This window comes from Takifugu flavidus, chromosome 15 (genome assembly GCF_003711565.1).
Source record: "Takifugu flavidus isolate HTHZ2018 chromosome 15, ASM371156v2, whole genome shotgun sequence".
In the NCBI taxonomy this organism is placed as follows: domain Eukaryota; kingdom Metazoa; phylum Chordata; class Actinopteri; order Tetraodontiformes; family Tetraodontidae; genus Takifugu; species Takifugu flavidus.
Genome location: NC_079534.1, coordinates 7,720,161 through 7,740,740, shown reverse-complemented (window position 1 = coordinate 7,740,740; position 20,580 = coordinate 7,720,161). Strand labels below are relative to the sequence as shown.

Here is a 20,580-nt window from a genome sequence, read left to right as displayed (position 1 = left end):
CCTGGCTGATACCTCATTCTTTACCTGTGAAGCTCTTAGAACACTCCTCCGTCCTCAACTTACCGTACATCTCATTACTGTCGTGTTAGTCGGAGTAAACTCCAGCCAAGTCTGACAACACAGGAAAATACCCATTTCCATCCTCAGCTGCCAGATGTTTGCACACGCACACACAGATGTTGGAGTCAAAGATGAAACTAGCGACTTGTCCTAACTGCAGCCCAGTGATTGACATGCTGCTGGGTGTTCCAGACCAAACTGAGACCGACTGAGGGTTCACTGACTGCTTGAGGTTCTAGTCAAGGGGAGATTTCTTCAGTTTGCCAAAGAATATCAAATCTGGATGATTGGCTACTGGCCCATAATTGACATGTAAGGAGTGATTTGGGTCATGTGGTGGATGATTTCACTGTACTGCATTTAGTAGTAAAAAGAATCTGTACTGTCAAACTGTCCAGGAGCTCACTAACGCCGTTATCAGGTAGGAGAGCAGTGCCGAAGAACATCAAATCTCAACCATGTTGATGACCAATGGTGACATAAAACCTCCTTAGAGGTTTGAAAAGTGGGTTATATGTAATTCTGATCTTATTTTAGAATTGAATTAGTGCACCATAAAGATTTTCAGTGATAAATGAAAACCTCAGTGTCGTCCATCAGTCACTGGGATGGTGCGGGACTGTCTGCATTATATCGCTCAGTTTTCTCACATGAACTGTGTCAAAAATAAGAAATGTATTTACTCTTATCTTCAAAGTAACATTTTTCCATGTGTGTTTCGGTGCGGTGACCCCGAGCAGAATGTTGAACCGCTGTTGCTGGTGTTCTAAAGGCCTAAAAGGCTTCTCTTTTATTTACATTAGAGTTTCTGGTGAGGAAGCGATTCAGAGTTTGGAGCTAATGTCTCAGGTCATCTAGAGGTGAAATCGAAAGGCAGGACATTATTCTGTGTGCGCTCAGCTCTCGCCTGCATTCAAAATGGCTGCCCTCCCCTGGAGCTGCTGACAGAATCTGAGCTGACAGCCAGACACCACTGTCTGAGAGGGGAGTGTGTGTGATAAACACGCATGTTGTGTTTGAAGACTTTCTAAATCATAAGCTTGAACATGAAGCAACCATCGACCAGCAGCTGCTGGTTCATATCAACAATATGTGTTTGTGATGACAGTTTTTAACATATAAGCAGGCATTGTTCCGCCTGTCACCACGGCAGCACAGATTTGCGATAATTGCTAAGGTCAGCAGATTAACGTAGGTTCACATTAATGTCTTACAGACCAGATTTCATGAATCATGCAAACTGTAATTATGTTAATTATTGCTGAAAAAGACACGCCTTGCCTGGACTATTTTTACCACTATATAAAAAAGATGTTTTAATCAAAAACAAAAGGGAAAAAACTGACCTGATACATTTAAAATGTGGTTTAAGTTACGTGAATATGATCATTTCTTTAGCACCCTACAAAAGTTAATTCAAACAAATATTCTAGAGAACAGTGGGGGTGAATAGTGCAGAAAGATCACCATTTCTGCCAGGATTTGATCCCAATCAAAAGGATCTATCAGCATCTTTTGATCTACAAGGCTCTTTGGTTTTCTTATGCCTGCTGGTGTTAAACAGGGTCTTTTTCCCCCCCAAAAAAACACCCAAAATGTGTGTTAAAATGCTGATGATTCTGAGAAGGTGTGAAAAAGGTTTGGGTCAGTCATGTTATGATGTTTTGAGTTTAGATAGTAAAGATAGTAAAATCTATCTTTTAAAGGATTTTGTTGCGAGAACGTGCGGCATCTCTATGAAAATGCACCCAGAATGTGAAAATCAGGGCAGCAACACATAAGATATATTTCACTTTGTGTCAATATGAAATTGTGATGAATGAGGAATCCAGAAAGACAGAAAAAAGTTCTGCTATCAAATCTAAAAACACGAGGTATATAAAGAATTTCCTGGCAGTTTGTTGGGTAATTAGCCATTAAAGTTTGTGCAGATGTGACTACACACACACACATCTAAAAAAAGATGTGTGTGTCTGTGTGAGAGACAGAGAGAAGTGCACACCCTAATAACAGGCGGAGGTGTCGTGTGGGTGTGTATGTGTTTGAGCGAGAGAGAGGTGGAGTGTGTGTGGATGAGTGTGCTTGACAGACGTCTGGCCTAATCGCCTCGCTGGAGGAAGTGGGACGTGAAATCCACCAGCCGCCCCATACCCCCCCACCTCCAACACACACACACACATGCACCAGTCATCTTGTCTCCTTCCCTCGTTTCTCCTTCCAGGAATTCAGGAACTGTCTTGTTTACCAGATTGCTGGTTGTGTGTTGAAGCGTGTGCAGTTCAAGCTGTACAGTATTCATACATTATTCATCTGTTAATATTTTTATCATTGTTGTCCATATGATGCACGATGCTACTCCTTCACCGTTACTTTACACAGCGTTGTTTATGGGTCATAAATGCAGCAGCAGTCTATCAGAGACTGGTTTTAAAGTGAATTCAGGGGAATTGAGCCTCTCCTCATTGCATCATAGTCCCCATCAGGGACACCTGTGCATCATAGGACACACACTACTCACTCACACACTCTAGTCAGCCTCCTGTGCATGAGAACCCCCACAGGTGCAGATAGAACATGCATACTCTAAGTCTAAACAGAAAGGCTGGTGCTGGAGTCTAGCCTGTAACCTTCTTGTTTGGAGGTGAATATATGCTAGAGCTGTCCTGTGGTCTGTCAGGATTTGAATTGTTATTGGAAATCACTAAAGCCTCCTGCAGGATAAAGAACAGAGACCATCTGTTGTCAAAGTGCAGGTCAAGAGTCAGCAGGTGGGCCCACGGCATCATGGGTAGCCTGCATGGCTTCATCAGTGGGCTTCCCTGTCACCTCCACTCCCTAGAATATATTACATTTAAAGAAATAACTCTTCAGGTGCATGAGAGCTGCCATAAATCGATCTTGAATAAACCTTTGGGGATTTGCTTTTAGAGAACAATTTACACACAGAAATATAAACATTAGCACTGGCATTGGGGGGTTAAGGTTATTTCTACTTAATATGGAAAAAGAAAACCCAAAAGGGGAATGAACACTTCACACCTGAGGTCTGGAATTACAATAAATTAGAGAAGCTCCAACAGCCATCTTCTCCACACGCTTTCATCTCTATTACTCCCCTCCCCTCCCCTCCCCTCCCCTCCCCTCCCCTCCCCTCCCCTCCCCTCCCCTCCCCTCCCCTCCCCTCTTCGTGCATGTGTGTGTGTGTGTGTGTGTGTGTGTGTGTGTGTGTGTGTGTGTGTTCTGTCCAGATGAATCTCTCTCCACTCGACTGCATGTGTCACTTCCTGCTCTCTGTGGTTGTCATGGAGAGTTCAGGGCTCCGGTGATAAAAAGCCATCTGCCGTCAGCATGACCACCTACAGCCTGGCCGCAGTCACTGCAGCAGTGATTGATAGCCCCCCGAGAGAGAGAGAGAAGGGGGAGGGGGTGGAGGAGGAGACAAGGGATGAGGAAGACGGGGGAGGTTTGAAGGAGGAGCACCGGATGGGGGAGGAGAGGGGGAGACAGGTCCAGATGTCCTCCTGTTTGCTCTGGAGTCTCTCTCTGTTTCCAAGGGAGACAAGTGGTATAAACATCGCGCACGCACACGCACACACACTGAAGGGGGGAGAGAGAGAGAAGAGAGAGGGAGCTGGAGCATAATGGCCGCTCAGTTAACCTGACTTCCTCCTCCTCAGGCTCTGTGTGTGTGTGTGTGTGTGTGAGAGAGAGAGAGAGAGAGAGAGGCAAAGCAAGTATAAAAAAATCCTAAATTTTATTGATCCTCAAGTTTAATGTTTTTAACTCAGTCAGCTGACTGCAAAGATGTTCAGAACCATGTGGTCTGCTGGAACGGAAGCCATTTTTAAGGCCAAGAAATAGGATATTTACCCTGGTGTGTATGTGTGTGTGTGAGTGTGTGTGTGTGTGTGTGAGAGAGAGAGAGAGAGAGAGAGAGAGAAACCTGAAATCTGAGCTAGGGTAGATGAGCTCCATCCTTTGTGTGCAGGGGCTGCCTGTGGCCCTGTGTCAGCCTATCATATCAGTTAACGACTCTGAAGTCATTACTTACCTCATCCTGACATCAGGTATCTACTGTTTATTGGACAGGACAGACAGATGAGCGGGTGGACAGATGGACAGCCAGAGATGATCTCATTAATGATGGACAGGTGATCAGTGAAAAAGCTCAGAAACGGAACAACTTTTTTCAGCTTGTTTTTTTTATTTCTTTTATTTCTATCATGACTGAAAATGATCCACACAGATCATTTCAGGATACAAAAGCTAGCGTTTCACTGCAGCTTTATTTCCACAAGTACACATGATATCCTCTACCATGGGCAACCTTGTAAAAAAGATTTTCAAAAAAAGACTAAATGATTCACAGATATCACAGATTATAATAGTTACAATGATAAATTTACAGTATCAACACCTAAATATGTCGGGTTGAACATGTTCTGCTGGTTTAACCTAGTCCCTCTGGTCCAGGAGCCCACAGCTGGAGGTTCTGGGAAACTGGTTCCATTCAGCAGCTTTTGTTAGTGTTGTTTGTTTTCTGCCCAGAATCATTGAATAAAGCACCAGTGCGACACTAAAGTCATCAAAGGGCGAAGCTGCCTGCATCATGTTGCTGTTTGCACTGCCAACAGGTCGACCTTTATTATTGTCTTCATTCCACCTTTGTTCCTAGAAACTCTCTGAAGGAGCTGCAAAATCACCAAAAACAGAAACATCTGACCTCCTAAACAGTTGTTCTTCTGATCTGTGATTAGAGAAGACGTGTAGAACCTCCTCCTTCATCCTCTCATCATCCACAGTCTGCTCTGTGTGTTCTGCATCTCTCTCTCTCAGAAATTGTTGTCATTCTTTTAGGGTTGTTTTCTCCTTTTTTTTACCCGTTTGAACGCAATGACGTCACCACATTGTGTGTGAGCGCTTGTGTGTGTTTGTGTTTGTGTTAGTGGGGCGCCTCTTTTTTCACCCCACTGACTAATGACCTAACCCCCCATCCCCTCCCTCCCACGAACCCCTCCCCCTCAACTTCAAACATGTGAGGAAAATGGAGGTATGGCGGGGGAGGAGCAGATCACAAATCTCTAGATCATCTGCATCACTAAACACACACACACACACACACACACACACACACACACACACACACACACACACACACACACACACACACAGTGAACCCATTGCTCAACTAGAGGTCATAGATCAGTTTGTGCAGGAATCAATGAGTTGTGGGGACATTTTCAGAACATCTCCTCACAGCTGACAGGAGCCCTTCATGCTCTTTCACTTTTGCAGCATTGAATTACTTCATCAGACATGTCATCAGACTGTTCTCGACCCTCAAACACGCTTCTGTTTTTCTTTTCTGGTGCAGAAGAACATGTAAACATTCAGCAGGAGGCCAGAGCTGAGCTCGACCCATCAGGCTAGTTCCTGTTGTGATGTCATCTTTGGCTCATCTCGTGATGTCCCAAACCAGTTGGCCTCTGAACACAACAACGTTTGTTTGGAGGCTGAGGTGATTGTTTTGGTCTGTCCGCCTGCCTGTCCGCCCGCCCGCCCGCCCGCCCGTCCGCCCGCCCGCCTGCCTGCCTGCCTGCCTTCCTGCTGTAACATCCTGGAATCCTGAAGTCCATCAGCTTTCTATTCAGTGAAGTTGTATCAGCCTACAAATGGGAGTCAGTTTTAAAATCCTGCTTTAGTCCTAACTCTGGACAAACTTTCCATCCAAACACGCAAGAGTTGATGATCAGGGAACAAAAACTGCTGGAAGAATGAAGAACAATGATCCAGCATAAACATGTGGAGATGAGGAGAGCTGAGAGCTTCTGAAGCTTTCTTGCAAACACGATACACCGTTGTGTGTTTGTGCCACCTCTCACTCAAAACTCTCACTTTTTTAAACATCTGAAACAAGAGCTCTGCAGCTGTGATTCAATAGGAGAGTGGAGGGTGCTTGATTTTTGCCATCAGTAAAAGTGATGTCTGTGAAACATTTGTGCTCTCAAATATAAGTCAGCAGATTAAGGAGATGTCTGTCATGGCTGCAAGACAGCAGTTCCCTCAAATGAGCGTCTTAGTTCACCTGTGCAGTACATGAGTCTAGAGCAACATCCTCCATCCCTGAGGTGATCTCACCCTCCTCTGTTCTCCTCCCACACCATGAGTGTGTGATGGCCCTCAGGAAATCACAAACACGTCATTACATCTGTATTTACGAACACTTTGCATCCGATGTGACCGATTCATCAGTTTTGTTTTATTTTTTTATGATCCTGATCAAGAAGTACACGAGTTGATCTGCACCGAGAGTTGTCTAACACTGACCTCTGGTGGGTTATATAATGAACTACACACAACATTTAAACGGAACACGCCACACTGGTTTCTTGGAGAATTTGACAGCTAAAAGTAAAACTCGTGGGATTGTGATCTCCCTGAAGTCCACCACTATCTCCACTGGCACTAAGCTCCAAGTTGTTCTCGCTGCACCTGGTCACCAGGCACTCAGTCTCCCAGCCTTGTGGGAACTGGTGGTAATGGTCCTAAAGTCTATGATAATGTGGTTCCCTGGCTGTATCTTGTCAAACAGGTAGTCTGCAGGTGGATTCAGGCATAGTGAGCTGGGAGAGTGTGTTATGCAGGGGAGCCAGGACCTGTCATAGAACTGAGGGATCCTAATTTATCCAGGTCCCAAAGGTCAGTCTTAAAGACGTTTACTCCCTTGCATCCTGTCTTGTGGGGAGGGGAATGATGACATCCAGTGGTGTCAATGAACCGTGAATACAGGAGAAAGCAGATCTGCTAAGACATGATGGAGTCTGGTCCTGCAGCTTTGCTCTTGAATAGCCTCTTTCAAGGACAGAGCAAGGTGCTGATTGTAGAGGAGGGGGGGGGGGGGGGCGGCAGCAGCTGTGGTGGGGGAAGGTGCGAATGGTGAGGCCTTTGAAGGTGGATGCTGGAGCAGAGGGGGCTATCAGGACTGCCTTCATTGATTTCAAAGCGACAGTGGAAGTCGATGAGGTCGTTCGGGAGCCACTGGTGGTGAGCAGAGTGGGGGCTTGTTGGTTAACAGAGAGACATTGCAGGGGAGTTGTTGTTGCGGATTCTAAACTCTCTTTCTGCCACCATCTCTTAAAGCCTTCTTCCTTTCCCACCTCAGCTGTCTCAGTCTGGATGTGAACCACGGTTTGTTGTAGTTGGAACTCATCCTGGTGCATGATGGTGCACAACAGGCCTCACAGGAGCAAGAAGTATGATATCACAACCTTTTTCCTTCCAAACTGGTGAAGTAGTCCTGAAAACAGTCCAAGCACACCTTCAACACCTTCAGGTACCTTCACAGCTCCATTTATTGAGAGGAAGAGATGAACAACCGGCGTTAAATGATCATTATGGTTGAAAGATTTCAGAAAGTATTAGAATGAAATGAAGAACATGTGTCTAAACAGACAGAATCTATTGGAAATTATTGGACTGTACAACTGAAGCATATCAATATCTGTTTTTAGTAAATTAAACATGTTCATTGTTGGGTAGCGTGGTTATACTTTAGTGATCTTTCAATGAAATGTCTTTCAGTTCATTCTAATATCTCCTGAAATATCTGGAAATTTATTTTGAAATGTAGAGGTGGGAGGCAGGTTGGAGACTCCTTCCGTGCTGCATGAGCTCTAAAACCTGATGGAAACATCTAAAACAAACTGTTCCTCTTCAGGTATTGATCCAGTATTGAGTCAGGAAAAAATAACCTGTGACTAAAGAAAAATTCATCTGGCTTGGAACAGATCTGCAAATCAAGGGAAAAATATCCTACAGAAAGTTACGACGGGGTCTGAGACATTTGGTGGACTTAGATTTGCTAATTAAAGAGGTCGTCTCACAAAAGTCTGTAAGTTCAAAGGAATTTAAGGGCTCCTTAAGGGCCTCCAGATGTTTCCAGAGTCAAAATATCTGATGATTGTCTTATTTGTGAGGAATCTGAGAGAATAAGAAATATGTGGCTCCACTAAGACCAGTTGAGGTTGGTCTTGCTTTCTTCAATTAGAGAAGAATAACGGGCTCTTCTGCCTCAGGGAGGGTCTTTTTTTTAATATCTATTCCTTGGTAGCCTTCAAGGAACAAACCTCCTCTGTTTCTTTTTCTTTATCATGGGGCAGTTTTATGTTTAACGATGAGGCACAAACTACCACCAGCGGGAGGCGCCATTGAGCAACCAGTCTGGTGCTGGCTGAAAAACCGGGAAGAAGAACGAAACGGAAAGGGAGAAATTGAAGCATCCCCGATTGCGTGTTTAACTTTTTTGTTTTTGAAATTTGAGGAATTTAACCCCATTTGCAGCGTTCCATCTTAGTAATTACAACCGACTACTGCTCCATGATGTTCAACAGGCAGATGAGCTTGTGGATGGGTGACGTATGTTCAATTCTTCTTGTTCGCTGTGTAAATGCTAACTTAGCTTAGCTTGTTCCACGCCTTTGGTTTGCAGTTAAAAACACATTAACGCAACAGCAGGGCTCTACCATGTCATTGATACCAGTTAACAAACAGTTCAGACTGGTGATCATACAACTAGGGGACCCACACAAGCTCTTTTATACGCTTACAAACTCTGTTAGCCATTAGCCTTGAGTTTAGGGTGGCTTGAGCACATTTCGTCCATTATTTAGAACCGTGAAGTTCAACACGAAATTGGATTGGAGCGAACCTTCTGTCTGTCCGTTTCCACGCTTCAAAGACGCTTCAATGTTTTTTATTGAAGTGAAAATTACTGAAAGTACACTCCAATCCAGGAGCCTCCACTCCTGTGGCTGTTTAAGTTCCTTGATACACTGCAGTTTACGTATCTTGATGAAAAACGTATCTGTCTGTTTTTTAAATAAATAAAGCGACAGTTGTTGTTGGGCTGGTCTGCTCGTGTTTATTGAAGAGCATTTTTCCATCAGTAAAATGTCTTCTTGCCTGTGTTTAGTTGGACCCATACATGGAAGAAGATTTCATCAAGCAGGCCTTTAGTGCCATGGGAGAATCACCAACTGGAGTCAAAATCATCACCCACAAGATCACTGGGTAGGTGCTAACCCTTCAAACACAACTTAGTTCTAAGTGGACAGTTTTGGCACCGTCGCCAAATAGACACATTCATTCTAATATGTGCTTACACAAAGTGTCCAACACTCTTACAGAGGTGGGTATGAAGGCAAATGTAGCTGTTTTTTTCCAACCACTAATGTGTTGATTGTCTCTTTGTGCAGTGGTTCAGCAGGATACTGTTTTGTGGAGCTGGCTGATGAAGCAAGTGTTGAACGCTGTGTCCAAAGACTCAACGGAAAACTAGTCCCTGGATCAAACCCGGTTAGTTCTATAATGTAACTTCAACCCATTCCCCCATATCTTTAACACAATCTTCCAACATTGTGGTTGCTATCTATTTACATTTTAATGTTGACCTATAAAATGTAAATGATTAATTTGATAGTGCATATGGTAGGATCACCAGTCTTGCGTGATCTTAATGACAATAAAACTGTAAAGAGAATTTCATTTTTGTTATTTTGCTGCTTTGTTCTTGTTTGTGGGAACATTGAAGCTGATTAGCTGTGCGGAATTCTGACTCCCGAAAATCCGTCAACTTAACTGGCTAGTTTAACGTTACACCTCAGTCAAATTTAAATTTGCCTTAGATGTGGTGCAGATGTGAACTAGTCCATACTATGCGAAACTAATATAAAATGAAGATACATAACAGACCGGTACATAAATCTGCTTTTTCTGCTTTTATACTGATCATACAACCTAAATGTAACTTTTAAATTCCACTTATGTGTCATACGTTCCAAAAAACACTCATTTCAACACTACTCTGATTAAAGTGTGCTCATCTGACGTTGCATACAATGTGTGTGCATCTGACATTAAAATATTTTTAAATATTACATTTGAAAATTACTATTTATATTGTATATCCATGTTTGATTGTTCATTGTATGATGAAATTTTAAATGTCCTGTTAAAATGAATTGTTAAAATGTTAATGAGAATAAGTAAGCTGTTAGGAAATTGCTTTAGTGCTGTACTAAAGATGATATCTTTTCTCATGGTTTGTAATATAAAAGGAATAAGCAGAGATATTGAAAAGCTGCTGGTGTAAATAGATCTCAGTTACCAGATTGTTTAAAATTATGACATCATATTTGTGAGCTTTTGCTGCTTGCTACTGAATTTGAAACAGTGTTATTCCTGTGATCTGGCCAAGCTGTCGGGCCCCCCTGTGCACCAGCCTGTACCTGCTGCTGCTATTGTGGCTGACAGGCTTCTTGTACGTGTATGCACTTTGTTTGAAGCTGGTGAATAGAGTCTGGTAGGAACTAACTGAGGAATGGGCTAAAGGCTGTTCTGGTTGGAGGAGGTATGTAAACTCAATAATGACCATAATAACGCCACTCTTCATTTGCAGCAATATTAGTGCTATACTACACAGCTTGAGTGTTTGTGGTTGACTTACTGAGATTTGTTTCTTTCTCCCTGCACAGCCAAGAAAGTTTAAGCTCAACTATGCCACCTATGGTAAACGGCCAGAAGCAGGGTAAGCTTGTTTCTGTTCCTGCCTTTTACTCATCTTTCAGGCTCTTTTTAATAGAAAGAAGCAGTCTGGTAAACATCCATGTAGAAAGAAAATTGACTTTAATGTAATTTAAGCTATTTTTCTGAAAGGTGTTGTCCTTTGAATTGATTTCGGTTTACTTGTAACTTGATTAAAGTCATGTTTTTTTTACAGGCCCGAGTTCTCCGTGTTTGTTGGTGACTTGGCCTCTGATGTGCAGGACTTCCAGCTGCAGCAAGTTTTCAAGAATTACCCTTCCTGCAAGGGAGCCAAAGTGGTCACTGACCAGTATGGATATTCCAGGTATGGTAGCGGCACACAGTTCGACCAGGCTGACATATTCTCTGTGCTCAGTACTACTGTTTTCAAGTACATTCTGGTTGGCATATGAATTTTAAGCAATGTGCTATAATCTACATATATGTCATGCTTTCTTTGCTGTAATTCTTTTCTTTAGATAGAACTGCTGTGGACGTTGGCCAGCAGCAGTATATCTTGTATTGTCGCTAGAAGCTGAACAAATGTTTTCTTACCATTTTATGCTAAAACTATTGTTTTCCCCATATAGGCTAAGCAAGAGCAACTCACAATTCAAGTGATGCTACCTCATGTTAAAAGTAAAACAACAAGTTTCAGTTCTACCATAATAATACCCATTATATTTCCTCTTTAAGTGGATGTTAAATGCCAAGTATGGAGCGCTGAGTGGTGTAGAGAGGGGTTGTAACTGCCGTTTGACTTGCAGAGGCTACGGCTTTGTCAAGTTTGGAGAGGAGAGCGAGCAGAAGAAGGCCATCGAGGAGTGCCAGGGGACCATGTTGAGCGGAAAGCCCCTCAGACTCAGTGTCGCTGTAGCCAAGAGGTAAGATGCAGCTGAGCGTCTTTGTGCCAGGTGATTGGTTACTTGCCTTCATTAGGACGCAGCAAACACTTCCCGTCTGTCATGTGTCTGTGTTGGATAAATAATAGCTTTCATAAGAAGGCCACTGTCATTCTTTGGCTTAATTCACAGGAAGTGTTGAAAGAATGTGAATATGTTTGTTGTGTTTCAGCCAGAAGATCAGCAGCTACCAGGGGGGGCAGGGCCAGAACTACAGCAGCTATAACCAGTCCCAGTCCAGCTACTACGGCAGTAATAACAGTGTGGCTCAGGGGGGCTACTACTCTCAGTGGGGAGGTTATGATCAATATAGTGGCTACAACTCATCCTACAACAACACTTACAATACCGGCTACAACACTGGCTATAACAGTGGCTACAACTATAATTACGGGTACGGATACCCCCCACCCGGACACATGCCTCCCCCTCCCATTGGGATGCCACCTACGTCCACTGACATGTCTGGAGCTGTTGAGGTGAGAACCAGGACTCCTGCAGAGTTTAACATTTGTGCAGGTTCTTCCCGAAAACAGTTACTATTTGATGTCATTCCCAGCAGAACCATGAAGAAACTGGGGCCGTAGAAGAGGAAACCGCTGACGGTATAAGCAGATTTGTTCTTCACAGTGAACTGAATATCTTTAGGTTGGGAATAAAAGGTGTAAACAATATAATTATATGTAGAAATAACAATTGACAGCTTTTAAGTGAGAACTGTAATAAGTCCAGATGTGTGCAGATGTTTAGATGTCAAATGATGGAATTAAGTTAGTTGTCAGATTAATCATTCAAGAACACAAATATATATAAATATACAGTATTTAATGATTGATACATTAGGCTCCTTCTACCTTTTTACCAATCTTTTACAACCTGTGAAGGTATTGAACCAGTTATTGATGTGTTTTACAGAATCCATCCCTGAGTGTGACGTGGAGCAGTGGAACAAAGATTATATGGAACGCAGTGAGGAATTCTATGATGCCCTGATGAACAGTCACTGGGAACCTCTGGACACTGTAGACGCTCCCATCCCCTCCATGTCCTGATGACTCTTCCTCCGCCGCTCAGTGTCTCGTTTTTAAAGTTGTGCTTTCTGTCACACGTTCACCTTCAAACCGGCATCTGCTCGTTTTTCATAGTCACCTTGTTGGTAATGGAACACAAATGTGGAGTTGCAGTCGAGTGTGTCCTGGGGTGCAGGACGTGGCGCTGACGCCCAGGTGGTGAACAGTCTTTATCGTATTAGGATCGTGTCACCAAGTCGAGGCTGAAGCCGGAGCCGAACAGTCAAAGTCTGCCTTATTGAGGAACTCCTCCAACTGGGATGTTCGCATCAGAAACACTTTGTAAATAGAGAATTTTGTCCTTTTTTCATTTTTGTTGGATTGATCTCTATTTTATAGATTTAGTCACCAAGAATTTAAGAGGAGTTGAATAATTTACTGAATCCACACATTAACTGCAAATTCTTATTTACATGACTTGTAGGATCCAGACAGGAGCCGGAACATCCCAGGACCTTCTGAGCATTCTGACGCTGCATGTTTTCATTTTATCTGCAGTCTGCTTTTGTTAACGGCAGAACCGATCTTTGTATATATTTTAACCAATAAAACAGATTTAAAAGGGAACGTCAAAGGAATTCTCAGATACAGTCAGTGTTTGAGATATTTTTAGAAATGACTCAAAAATGAAAAGAACTCAAAAATGCATCTATCTGCTGAACCAACACTGATATTCAAAGGCCAAAATGGCTACACGATAGCATATATAAGAATGAGGAAACACATTGATAGACCGACTGATGTATTATGTTTGTTTCTTTGAATTTTGATGATTCTTTCCTATAATAATAATCAAAGCCCAAATGTAGCTCAGCTCCTGCTGGTCAGCAGAAGGAAGCCTGAGGTGCTCCTGAACCTTGGTAGATGATGCCCTGACCTTTGACCTGGCTAAACACGGCTCCAATCATCACGGCCTGGAACCGTCGCACTGGAGCTCCAGCAGTTTGGGTTCTCGGCATCTCCACTCCTCCAGACTTTGGGAGCCACATTTCCAGAAAATATGTCACGTTTACAGTCTTTAGACCAGCCGGTCCTTTTTGTCCTCGGCCCAGGTGATGTCTCTGCTTTAGGAGGATCTTCAAGTTCTCGAGCTTGTCCTGTATCTGTGTATGATGGCTCCTGAAGCTCTGATGAGCTGCAGTGGGTCTCCCCCGTGGAAAGAGCCACAACAGATGTGATCTACTGAGCCTGGCTGAGACTGGAGTTTTGAGTTGAATTTCATTAGTTAGAAACTGGTCTATCATCATCCACCTTGTGCTTTAAGGTAAAGGTCAAACTGCCTGGTATTTCTGCCACTGCCAGACTCTCCTCAGTTGAGCTCCCCACCCCCACATACAATCAAGCTAATCTGTGAGTTATACTTTTTTAATTGAATTACAGAAATAAATCAACTTGAACCGTACTGGATAGGAAGACAAAGATTGAGGTTTGAAAGTAAAGGTCACAAGGCAGGAAACTAATCCAAACAAGTGATTTTCAAGTCAACACTGATGACTACAAACTATCACAGATCAATCAGGGTGGACTGGAACTGGAGCATTGTGCAGCTCAGAATTCAGGGTCAGAATTCTTAAATGGTTTATCATTATACATCCCACATTCTTGTTTAAGAGCAAACTTAGATTTCTTAAACCCTGCGAGTACTTCAGTCAGGCCAGAGATATTTCAAAAATTACATTTGTCAATTTTACCCTTGAAATTTGCAACAACGACACTTAAATATGGACTCATTATCATCCCGCTTCAGTAAAACATCTGAGATCCAACTGAGTTATATGAGAATTTCAATAAAATAGATGTATTAGAATGTCCCACATATAAAGCAGAAATGGATCAGAACAGGCTGATCACACTCATTTTGTGGTGACTTATGAAAGACTAGTTTTCAATGTTTCAGGATATTTTCATAGCAGTTATCGCCACAAAATTCACCCGGTTGATTTTTCTTCAGTTTAAACACATTTGTTCAATTAATGGATGTGATCAACACCCAGTTTCATATTCTGTGTTTCATTGCTCCTGCTCTTTATGTTAAGAAGCCCCAGTCCAGGTCTTCCAGGGCAGAACCAGCTGGGCCCCAGGCGGTACCAGCCCTGGTATAGAACTCTCCAGCTCAGGCACCCTAGAGCGCCCCCTAACAGCTGTGTGGGGAACTGAGGGAAATAAGCCAAAAGACAGAGCAATAGAAAGATCCAGAGAAAGAGCAGAAGAACACAAAACAGGAAGAGGATCCTCAGGGGAGCATCTGAGTCCCCACCCAAGCTCAGATATGGCCCAAAAACAGCTGTTTCCTCAGCCAGTAACAGGCAACACAGACACAGTAGAAAGACATCCTCTGAGACTTCGTAGCCCGACCACACCATTCCAGCTTTGATACACTCCGACTTGCTCAGACCTTCTCGCAGCACCAGCAGGGGTTGGTCCTTCACAACCTCTGGTCCACTGAGCAAAGGCTCAAAGCAACTTCCTGTGGTGTTCTCCAGAAGATCCAGTAGTTTACAAAAACAAAGCCACAGCACTCCGGTCACCCCAAGCCGAGACAGGTGCCGCATTGAGAGAGAGAAGGAGCGACGGATGGAAAAGGACAGGAGGAAGACAAAGGAACCAACAAAGATGCAGGTCCAGCCCCAACCAGAGTGCAAGAACAACCTGCAACAAGGAGACTATGAGTAAGCAATTCTGTTTAAATACTTTAAATTGTTTTGTTAAAATATCCCAGTGCTCACCAAAACTGCCAGCATGAATTTGAAAAATGCATTTAGAGCAAAAACATAGTGTCAAAAGGGATCTCAGGAGTGGCTCCTGTGCTTGTGGGAACAGGTGGGAACTGAATATATTTCATTTCTACAGCCAGACCAATGGCAGAAAAAGGGAAGGTCAAGAGTATTTAGATGATATTTCAGTTTAATTTTAGAAAATATACCCTGACCTTTATTTTCATGTATTTTCTTGTTTTTTTCTTCTTAGAAACCTCAACCACTAAAATCCATCACGTATATGGCTACTGGGTGTCAAACCCTCCAAGAAAAACCAAAAACAGGCGAGTATAGGGAGCTTTAAGCTAAACAGGAAGCCAACTCACCGATACAGGAAGTGACTTCTCTTGGCAAAGATGCTGTGCTGGGAGACCCAGAAGCTCAGTGCTGGGCCGAACATCAGAACCGCTGACAACAGCAGATGGAAGTGCTGGCGGAACACAGTGCTGCCCAGGAAGTGGGCTGCCAGGTCTGTCAGGACCACCAGCAGTGTGTAAAGGAACATCCTGACCTGGTCTGGACTCAGTGGTTCCTCTGGAGAACTGACTGCTGCAGTATGTTCAGATAATCTTCCTCAGCCTGAACAGCTTCCCTCTTTCATATGTTCAGTCTGTAATCCTGTCCAGAATGCACCCAAACGCACCAACAGCTCTGAGGTACCGCTGTGGGAACTGTTTCATGCAGTCCAAACATCTGCTTGGCTCAGGTAACCAGGCTGCAAATGCTGTTTTTCCAAGTGTCAGATCAAATCCATTCGTGCACCAATGAAAGATCAATCAGGGTGCCAGTTGTCAAGACACCGGCTGTAACGTTGACGATCCCAGTGCAGAATGCATGGAGGTGGCCGGTCCCAAACATTCCACGGACAGCCGAGGAGGTCCAGTCCCTAAAATACAGTGGTGAATCTTCTGTGCACTGATGGTGACCCAGTCAGATGGCGTTCACTCCTCCAGCTCACCTCGCTCAGCGGTGGGGGGAGGGGGGTGACAGCACTGGTTCCAGGATCAGCCTTCTCTGCAGTAACTGGAACTTCTTTACTTCACTCTCCTGACCAATGCATACATACGTGTGCATGTTTTCTCCGTGTCAGATGTCTCCTGGGAATCTGAGGTGTCACATTGCTCCTGCTTAGCTGACTCGTGGTTACAGGGGTGGGGGGGGGGGGGGTTGAATCAGTGATATGAACTCCTCCAGGTTAAAGTACTTTCACAGCATATCGAACAAGGTGAGTTTTAAATACCAGCAGAGATCTGAGGAGCCCTGTCGAGGACCAGTGGGACAGAAAGTCATTAATGTGCGTGTCAGAGATGATTGAATTCAGAAGCAGCTCGATATAAGATGTGAGTTTCTGCTTTCCTGGGTATTAATAGCAGCAACCTTTGTGCTGCATTTGAGCTGGGAATCAGCTGTTGTACCAGTCTGTCACTGTCAGTCTCTCTCGCTCTCTCTCTCTCTCTCTCTCACACACACACCCTTCTCCTTTATTTCTGATCTCTCCATCCACACTATCACAACTGTAGCTCATACACAAAATGTCTGAAACCAACAACAGAGGAAAATGCTTTTCTCAACCAATTTTAAGATATATTTTAGAAAACAGAATCATTAAAATTGGCATGCTGTCACCCCATTGTCAGATAATTAAGCAGAAACCCATCCATCCATCCATCCATCCATCCTCCATCCATCCATCCATCCATCCATCCATCCATCCATCCATCCATCTATCCATGTGGTGAAGTGTCCCACCGTAAAAGGTTTATGAACAGCTGCCTCCACCACGTGGCTTAACTGTGTACAACACGCAGCGTCTCCAGTCAAATTCACCTTTATTTCATAGAATGAGTTCGTATCGAATTCGTACCAAATAAAAATAAAAACATCCAAACAATTGAATGCGGTTGTTTTTCTTTTTTAAATGTTATATAGGTTTTTTAGAGCGTCTACTGGAAGCAAGTGTGAAGGTCAACTTTCCCCCTCTTAACTGTATCCAGCCCATATTTGAGCAGGCAAATTGCAAATAATGACAATAGCAAACCATAAATTGTATGTATGTATGTATGTATGTATGTATGTATGTATGTATGTATGTATGTATGTGTGTGTGTGTGTGTGTGTGTGTGTGTGTGTGCGTGCGTGCGTGCGTGTGTGAGTGATATGCACAGATATATAAAATGTATACCTAGATAAAAAAAAAAACTATAAATACAAAAATACATACACAAAATACACTGCTCAAAAAATTAGACAAACACTTTTTTTATTCAGAGTACAACAACCTATCACTCAAACTTCTGGGATATTGATCTGGTCAGTTAAGTAGCAGAGGGGGTTGTTAATCAGTTTCTGCTGCTTTGTTGTTAATGAAATCAACAACAGGAGCATCAGAGGGGCAACAATGAGACGGCCCCCAAAACAGGAATGGCTTTCCAGGTTGAGGCCACTGATACTTTTTTTCCCTCCTCATCTCTTTTGGCTGATTTTTACTGACTGACTTTCTACTAGAGTATGCAGGCAGTTCCTGGAGGATGTAGGAACCGATACCATTGACTGCCCCCCACGTTCACCTGACCTAAACCTAATGGAACACCTCTGGGACATTATGTTTAGGTCCATCCGGCACCACCAGGTTGATCTTCAGACTGTCCAGGAGCTCAGTGATGCCCTGGTCCAGATCTGGGAGGAGATCCCCCAGGACACCATTCGTCATCTCATTAGGAGCATGCCCTGAAGGTGTCAGGCATGCGTACAAGCACGTGGGGGCCACACAAACTACTGAGAATCATTTTGAGTTTCTACAATGACATTTTGGCAAAATTTTTAACTTTAACATTAACATTTTTAACTTTCATTTTTGCGGTGTCTTTGATTTCCCCCCCTATAGGGTGATCATTTTCATTTCAATCAAATTATGTGGCATCATTTTGTTACTAATACTTCACCTACTTTTTTTTTTATCAGGAAAGATATTCAAGATAACTCCCCCCCCCCCCCCCCCCCCTTTACATCTGATGTGTTTTCGAAGTGTTCCTCCAATTTTTTTTTGAGCAGTGTATGTACATGCATATATAACATCCATCTACCCATCACTTCCTCCAGCAGATGGCGCCCTCGGTCGATTCTGTTGACTGAAATGACTCCTTGCAGTGAAGGAAGCGACCTTTAAATATCTAACAAGGTGTGAGTGGATTTCAGGGAGAATCCCACAGCCACCTCTGTTGGGTTTGTCCAGTAAGACAGTGGGTGAACACCAGTAGCTGAGGAACACTGCTGACAACAACCTTTTCGCCTTAGTTAGATGTGCTCAGCCGGAGGGTGAAGAGTGCTTATATGAATGCTTTATTCTTGTTTTATTAAATATACAAAAATACTACAAATCACTGATTCTCCTCTGAGAGACTCAACAGAGCTCTTCAAACGTCAGCCAATCTTGTACCAACTGTAACTTTTTAATCACTTTTTAAGGAGTTCTTGCTGTGCAAAGAAATTCTTTTGAAAATTCTTACAAATGTGGTTCTGTCAACAGCTGGCTGAGACACTTTATAGATCACTGAAGACTGTGAAGTGCTGAAAAGAAGGATGCGCCACTGGCTGAAAGAAGAATGCGCCACATGCTCGCCACTCCCTGCGCCGCTCCTCCCACTGCGGGTCCATGAAAGGCTCTGGGATCTGTCTGGCATCCAGGCCTGCAGGGAGCTGTCAGCTGTAGCATCTCACCTCATATCCCACCAAAACAGTGGGTGCAATCACAGACAGCTGCCTGATGTGACCTGTTCTGCTCCATTCCGCTGCTGAAGGTGGTCCAACACAGCAGCTAAAAGAGGATGGACGGGCTTCTGGAATAAATCATTGTGTTTTAGACGCTGAAGTCAATTCAAATGGGGGCTGTTTCGTTAGTGTAGAGGTAGTTTATACATGGACATGTTGGCTTTATCTATCAGGATTCCATCACCAGCAGCAGCATACAGACCAAATGGTGGCTAACTGAGAAATAATTTAAATATCAAGATTCTGCTCAACCTTGCTTTAAAACTCTCCTGGCAAATCAGGGCTTTTTGTAAAAAGTGCTGCTGTTGATCCTCTGTAAAGCTGATTGTATCCAGATTTTAAAATGGATTCTGATGTGAAATTTAAATCTGATTTGGATTAAGATCAGAAGTTAATCTTTCTAGTTTTCTGCCACATCCAGGACACGCATTAAAACTTACGTAAATTCACGCACGGGATGTTTAAAAGTGCCAGTGAAATGCTGAGCTATGAGGGCGAGTCCATCGCCACGTCTGGATTCACCGTCTAATATTCAGGCTCTGACTCTGCTGTCGGGGTTATTTTTGCTTGGTTCTGTTTTGTTTCTGTGAAAGGGGGCTCTTATCTTTCTGGCTACTCAGCCTGAAAATACCACTGATGGTGTGACCAGTAACCTGGCTCCAACACAGTCTGTGTGTGTGTGTGTGTGTGTGTGTGTGTGTGTGTGTGTGTGTGTGTGTGTGTGTGTGTATGTGTGCGTGCGTGTGTGTGTGCGTGCGTGCACCAAAGTTCACACAAGGTAACAAACAAAAGGTTTATTAATATCCATCATGCTTTGTCTATTAATCCTCTGAGCACGTATCAGAATGATGAGATAATGATGGTGAACACATCCTTCCATAGAGGACAGCTTTTATAGAGGGAGGGTCTGATTTCACATTGAGCATTTGAGGAATATGCAGTTGGTCCCAGGAAAATTATCAATCGACGGTAAACAGGTGAAGGTCTACCTGTCGTTGTGCTCAGAGAGAATAAAAAAAACCCTCTAAATTGCTCCTGAAACATGTTTGTTGTTTCCCTTCCACCCCTGTGAGAGGGAATCTGTGACAAATCAGCTGGATTTGGGAGGTTTTCTGTGTCTTCCGTCATATTAAACATTGATTCTTGTACCTCCAGCACCAGTAAGATGTCTTATTTTCATTCCTGCTCCGGGTTGTTGCATTTTGAAAGTCACCAGTTGAGCAGCTGCCTGACATCCTTCGCTGCATCCATGGCGGTTACTCCAGTATCAACTTCCTCCTCTGTCTTTCTGCAGCTACAGTACAACATTGGGGAGGTCATGACAGAGTTGTCAGTGAAGGGTTCCCTTTAGCTGCTGACAACATGCCAACAACATAGCTGTAAAAGCTTTGAGTGTAAACTAGATCTAAAGACTGGCTCTGGCGCGTGGGTCTCTGTCTGTGT

General features: G+C 43.5%; 2 protein-coding genes across 4 annotated transcripts; one reads left to right on the top strand and one right to left on the bottom strand.

Annotated features, from left to right (window-relative positions):
* The first annotated feature begins 8,272 nt into the window (after positions 1–8,272).
* On the top strand, positions 8,273–13,180 carry trnau1apb (tRNA selenocysteine 1 associated protein 1b). 3 transcript variants are annotated; one of them, XR_008954069.1, is made up of 10 exons: positions 8,273–8,475; positions 9,032–9,129; positions 9,315–9,414; positions 10,593–10,645; positions 10,838–10,966; positions 11,409–11,525; positions 11,716–12,022; positions 12,103–12,148; positions 12,459–12,895; positions 13,038–13,180. XR_008954069.1 is itself a non-coding variant. In XM_057057471.1 (9 exons), the coding sequence occupies exons 1-9, from the start codon at positions 8,437–8,439 to the stop codon at positions 12,593–12,595; spliced, it is 1,023 nt and encodes a 340-aa protein (XP_056913451.1). In that variant the 5' UTR covers positions 8,273–8,436; the 3' UTR covers positions 12,596–13,180. The 3 variants fall into 3 exon arrangements, 2 of the variants coding, with proteins under 2 accessions (XP_056913451.1, XP_056913450.1); XM_057057471.1 differs by having other exon boundaries at positions 12,106–12,148; positions 12,459–13,180; XM_057057470.1 differs by having other exon boundaries at positions 12,459–13,180.
* A 782-nt stretch (positions 13,181–13,962) lies between these two features.
* fitm1l (fat storage inducing transmembrane protein 1, like) lies at positions 13,963–16,308 on the bottom strand. The gene is made up of 2 exons (XM_057057473.1): positions 15,696–16,308; positions 13,963–15,262 (listed from the first exon to the last, which is right to left on the bottom strand). The coding sequence occupies exons 1-2, from the start codon at positions 15,872–15,874 to the stop codon at positions 14,584–14,586; spliced, it is 858 nt and encodes a 285-aa protein (XP_056913453.1). The 5' UTR covers positions 15,875–16,308; the 3' UTR covers positions 13,963–14,583.
* Positions 16,309–20,580: the final 4,272 nt, after the last annotated feature.